The 6,000-nt window shown below is 42.3% G+C and overlaps 1 protein-coding gene across 1 annotated transcript; it reads right to left on the bottom strand.

Annotated features, from left to right (window-relative positions):
- Positions 1-1,641: 1,641 nt before the first annotated feature.
- LOC131458911 (polyubiquitin-C) lies at positions 1,642-4,631 on the bottom strand. Its single transcript, XM_058628261.1, has 2 exons — positions 4,475-4,631; positions 1,642-3,847 (listed from the first exon to the last, which is right to left on the bottom strand). The coding sequence occupies exon 2, from the start codon at positions 3,839-3,841 to the stop codon at positions 1,784-1,786; it is 2,058 nt and encodes a 685-aa protein (XP_058484244.1). The 5' UTR covers positions 3,842-3,847; positions 4,475-4,631; the 3' UTR covers positions 1,642-1,783.
- Positions 4,632-6,000: the final 1,369 nt, after the last annotated feature.

Below are 6,000 nucleotides of genomic sequence, written 5' to 3'. Positions count from 1 at the left end.
AAGGCTTTTAAATCAGTGTGTGTTTGTGCAGGAGCAGCTCCACCCAGTGCCGGCCCTGAGTAATTTGGTGCCCTAGGCAAGATTTTAGTTGGCGCCCCCTTGCATCGCAGCAGTCAATTTCACAATCAACTTTCATACAATCACACAGAAACTGCATGTGTGTATTCAAGATTTTATTTCTTTGAGTAAAAAATATCACACCAAACTTAAAGCATTTTAACTGACATACAAGCAGGAAAGACACCTGTAAAATAACACCTGAACAGGCCTAATGTTAAGTTTCCAAACGTCCCTGATGAATTTAAGGTGGAGTAACATTAACACACGTCGACTCAGCTATTTATTGATTATTAAACAATGTTGCTATCGTCTGAAGTAAGCTAGCAAGCTAACACTCTGCTCCAACATCCAACGACGGTAACTACGATGCATTATTTAATAATCTTTGCTATGACTTTATGTCGCTGTGGGCTTATATAATATTTCGAAATAATAGTAATAATGGCACTGGTAAAAAAAAAAAAAAAAAAAAAAAGTATTTATAATTAAAAAAAAATAATATTTTTTTTATTTTATTTTTTTCCCTCCGTTTTCGGCGCCCCCTGCGGATGACGGCGCCCCTAGCATTTGCCTATACTGCCTATGCCCAGGGCCGGCTCTGAAGTCATTACTATTTGTGCTGCTGATTCTGACTGCTGTCTTCAGGACATAAATTGAACTTTTCTGCTACCCGAAAATCTACAGGACAGTACGTTTGTACATTTGAACTTAACAAACTCTTGTATGCATTTTTACGGCTTAATTAATAACATACCTGTTGACTCATCTTAAAAAGGTTAATCTCTTAAAGATTCACTTTGTTGCACACAATTTGACTGAGCCGAGAGCAAACTCTAGCCTGTATTATGACATTCAGCCTCCAGGCAGTGGAAATTGCATTTCGTTTCAAACATGCCAGTGCTTTTGAGCTCTTTCCTCCATCTTCACTCATGTTCGGTCTACATCCCTTCCATTACCATTCTCAACATTAGATGGCGCCACAACCCCAGAAATAAAATTGACTTCTACCATCTCAGTTCTGTTCACTCACAAGCACTATAGTCCCTCACCAAGGATTAAGTGGGGTTTTCATGCACCTACTCAGAAAGATAACTGGGTTTACTGGTCAGCCGTCTCCTAGATGAATCAGCATTAAAAACAGAATGGCATTTAATGCAATGTAGAATAAAGGCTAGTGACATTTTAAGTTGCTTTATTAACATAATTTAATGGCAAACTGTAGAAAGTTTGATCTTAAGGATTGGAGGCTTTTCAATGTTACATTTGTTTTAAGACTAGACAGTACAGGTTTCCTCATAATAGCATGTATCTGCAAATGTAGGCTCATAAGCAGTAAATATGTTAAAGTTTAAATTATCGTTTAAAATTTATTGCAATGTAATAGTTTGAGTCAGCAGTATATTTTCTTTGTGTATGTAGTGCAGTACTCAAATTCCAAGTTCACATTTGTACCAAGACATCTAGAAAATATATTGCTGTTATACTATAATCTCAATACCAGAGGTATTTCAGTATTGTATGTAGAAGGTTTTTTTTTACATAGATTAAGAGAATTTTCATCAAGAAGGAACACCAGGAAAGTAAGTTTAACTCTTTATTTCAGTAATGTGCAAACATTTGGTCATCAGGTAAAACTTCACCATGTGTAATTTGAAATATAGTATGCCTTATAGCACATGAAATTCAGGTAACATTGTTAAATGACATTGAATTGATAAGCAGTTTACTGCCCACCCCTGAGACGCAGGACAAGATGGAGGGTTGATTCTTTCTGGATGTTGTAGTCAGAGAGGGTGCGGCCATCTTCCAGCTGTTTGCCGGCAAAGATGAGCCTCTGCTGATCTGGGGGAATGCCTTCCTTGTCCTGGATTTTGGCCTTGACGTTCTCAATGGTGTCACTAGGCTCAACCTCGAGGGTGATGGTTTTACCAGTGAGGGTCTTGACGAAGATCTGCATGCCTCCCCTCAGACGCAGGACAAGATGGAGGGTGGATTCTTTCTGGATGTTGTAGTCAGAGAGGGTGCGGCCATCTTCCAGCTGTTTGCCGGCAAAGATGAGCCTCTGCTGATCTGGGGGAATGCCTTCCTTGTCCTGGATTTTGGCCTTCACATTCTCAATGGTGTCACTAGGCTCAACCTCGAGGGTGATGGTTTTACCAGTGAGGGTCTTGACGAAGATCTGCATGCCTCCCCTCAGACGCAGGACAAGATGGAGGGTGGATTCTTTCTGGATGTTGTAGTCAGAGAGGGTGCGGCCATCTTCCAGCTGTTTGCCGGCAAAGATGAGCCTCTGCTGATCTGGGGGAATGCCTTCCTTGTCCTGGATTTTGGCCTTGACATTCTCAATGGTGTCACTTGGCTCAACCTCGAGGGTGATGGTTTTACCTGTGAGGGTCTTGACGAAGATCTGCATGCCTCCCCTCAGACGCAGGACAAGATGGAGGGTGGATTCTTTCTGGATGTTGTAGTCAGAGAGGGTGCGGCCATCTTCCAGCTGTTTGCCAGCAAAGATGAGCCTCTGCTGATCTGGGGGAATGCCTTCCTTGTCCTGGATTTTGGCTTTGACATTCTCAATGGTGTCACTTGGCTCAACCTCAAGGGTGATTGTTTTGCCGGTGAGGGTCTTGACGAAGATCTGCATGCCTCCCCTCAGACGCAGGACAAGATGGAGGGTGGATTCTTTCTGGATATTGTAGTCTGAGAGGGTGCGGCCATCTTCCAGCTGTTTGCCGGCAAAGATGAGCCTCTGCTGATCTGGGGGAATGCCTTCCTTGTCCTGGATTTTGGCCTTGACGTTCTCAATGGTGTCACTAGGCTCAACCTCGAGGGTGATGGTTTTACCTGTGAGGGTCTTGACGAAGATCTGCATGCCTCCCCTCAGACGCAGGACAAGATGGAGGGTGGATTCTTTCTGGATATTGTAGTCAGAGAGGGTGCGGCCATCTTCCAGCTGTTTGCCGGCAAAGATGAGCCTCTGCTGATCTGGGGGAATGCCTTCCTTGTCCTGGATTTTGGCCTTGACATTCTCAATGGTGTCACTTGGCTCAACCTCGAGGGTGATGGTTTTACCTGTGAGGGTCTTGACGAAGATCTGCATGCCTCCCCTCAGACGCAGGACAAGATGGAGGGTGGATTCTTTCTGGATGTTGTAGTCAGAGAGGGTGCGGCCATCTTCCAGCTGTTTGCCAGCAAAGATGAGCCTCTGCTGATCTGGGGGAATGCCTTCCTTGTCCTGGATTTTGGCTTTGACATTCTCAATGGTGTCACTTGGCTCAACCTCAAGGGTGATTGTTTTGCCGGTGAGGGTCTTGACGAAGATCTGCATGCCTCCCCTCAGACGCAGGACAAGATGGAGGGTGGATTCTTTCTGGATATTGTAGTCTGAGAGGGTGCGGCCATCTTCCAGCTGTTTGCCTGCAAAGATGAGCCTCTGCTGATCTGGGGGAATGCCTTCCTTGTCCTGGATTTTAGCCTTGACGTTCTCAATGGTGTCACTTGGCTCAACCTCGAGGGTGATGGTTTTACCAGTGAGGGTCTTGACGAAGATCTGCATGCCTCCCCTCAGACGCAGGACAAGATGGAGGGTGGATTCTTTCTGGATGTTGTAGTCAGAGAGGGTGCGGCCATCTTCTAGCTGCTTGCCAGCAAAGATCAGCCTCTGCTGATCTGGGGGAATGCCTTCCTTGTCCTGGATCTTGGCCTTGACATTTTCAATGGTGTCACTTGGCTCAACCTCTAGGGTGATAGTCTTGCCAGTGAGCGTCTTCACAAAGATCTGCATTTTTAACTGTAAAAAAAAAAAAAAAAAAAAATCAATAATACAAAATAAGCAGTAAAAATAATAAAAATGTGCATTACTATGAAGAACAAATTACAAGTGTTACAGTTATAATTTACATAACACCATAATGTAACATTATCGACAAAATGTTGTTATGTATGTTACTATGGTTGTAGGCCAGATTGAAACAAAATCTACAGTTAAACATTAGAAAAAAAATATTGTTCAACAATCCCAGACGAAAAGGCAGTTCAGCGGCCATTCGAGACCGAGCGCCATTTTGAGATTACGCTGACGCTCCTTTTGTTCAGTACACGACACGGGCTAATGGACGATACTGAAACTGTCGAGTCACTGCAGTACCTAAGGATTGCCCAGACAATTCGCTAACTCAGACTTGATGTATAGATGTAAAACTACTAATTCGCAACATGTCCATAGTGATGATCGTGGTTGAAAAATATGACGTTTAAAGACAACGAAATTAAACGACGTCATCTGAAACCGTTTCACTTGAGCGAAGCTGTAATAACATGACATTTAATCTTAACGCTTGATAAATCATCCACATTGTGATATTCTAATAACTATCACCATAATACAAAACATATCACACTTTAAATTCTTACTTACGTTGAAAGGACGAAGCAATTCACTCGTCAAAACGTGGTTTCTTCCGCGCTTGGTTAAGATTCTACTGCAGTCAACTCAAGCACTTGTATATATACACGAGTCTGCGCACGTCATCTGTCAATATCCGTCCGCAGTCAAAAGTAGTTCCCCCTGTCTTCAATTGCGACTGTAACACAAATAAAGGTTTTAATAGTATAATTTGTATACACCAACACACTAAATGACAAAAAACAATAATTATTCAAACATATTACGTTTTAAAATGGCGTTTTCAAATCGTTGCGGCGGAATAATTCTCTACAGCACTCCGGTTCTGGCTCCAGAATTTGCTAGAAACACAGCAACAGGGACTTTGCCCGTACGTCTGATTGGATGGCACAGTTGTTTGTTTGACTGGCGATTGGTTGCTGTGTTACAGTACGTAATGTTTGATGAATGTCATTCTTAAGACCATGACTGTATGATTATTATAACACAGAGCCTTTTTTATAATCATGCAAGACCTAAATTGACACAGATAAGTCCATTACAGTGTGACCTATGACCTATTGTATTGATTAGGACTAAATCTTTCTTCTTCCTTCTAGAATAAAAAAGCTGTACCCATAATTGCTTTAAAAACTTTGAACAAATAAAAACGTTTGCCTGTTCACGACTTTTACACAAGAGGGACATGTGCACAGACAAATTCCCCTGCTCTCCATGGTTGGCAACAGATGGAAACATGTGCTAACCAGCTGTTGTGGACAGCAAATATTTGGGGCAAAGAAAGATTATAAAGCTAAATGACCTCCTTTGTCCATAATATTTAATTTACTGTTGCAATTCATATCAGGTTTTACATTGCACTGACTATCAACATTAATAATTCATCCATGACTTACAGCCAACCAGACCAGCACTGCCCAATATGTAATTTAGTAAGAACACATTTCTGATATGGATATCTCGCAAGTGACGATTAGTCATAACTATAAACTGCACGGACATGACCTTAATATTTGGAACAAGGGATATCTGAGATCTATAATGTGCTAGACAATATTTATTTGTCAAAGCAGTACGGTAACCTATTATGTTTAAATGTGAGCATCTCTACTGATAACATGCACATATGGTGGAATGAGTGTCAAGTTACTGCAGAGTAAAGGCCGTGAGCGGCTCTGGGGAAGGGTTCATTCTGCCTCTGATGCATGTACAGTACAGAGAGCAGGCTGTCAAGTCACGAGTCCTGTGACGTGTTAACCAATGATGAATGCAGCTCTCACACTCACTTAAAGCCTCTCAGCACACTGTTTCCTCATGGCTCACAGAATGTGATAAGATTATCTGGAGCCTTGTTGGCGTTTTATTATCTTTATGGTTTGAGATTATCTCAGGGGTTGGATAATCTAAGACCACGAGTCCAGTTTTCCTTTTACCTTCCCTGGTAAGCATTTCACAGAAGAAGGAGTGGTAGTTGTATTGCTGAAGTTACCGGGAAATTCTCGAAGGCCTGATGTCAGAGTCCAGGTGATTCTGGGAAA

The sequence above is a fragment of the Solea solea genome, chromosome 4, assembly GCF_958295425.1.
Source record: "Solea solea chromosome 4, fSolSol10.1, whole genome shotgun sequence".
NCBI lineage: Eukaryota > Metazoa > Chordata > Actinopteri > Pleuronectiformes > Soleidae > Solea > Solea solea.
The sequence above is the reverse complement of the archived record's forward strand: the minus strand, read 5'-3'. Positions and strand labels throughout refer to the sequence as shown.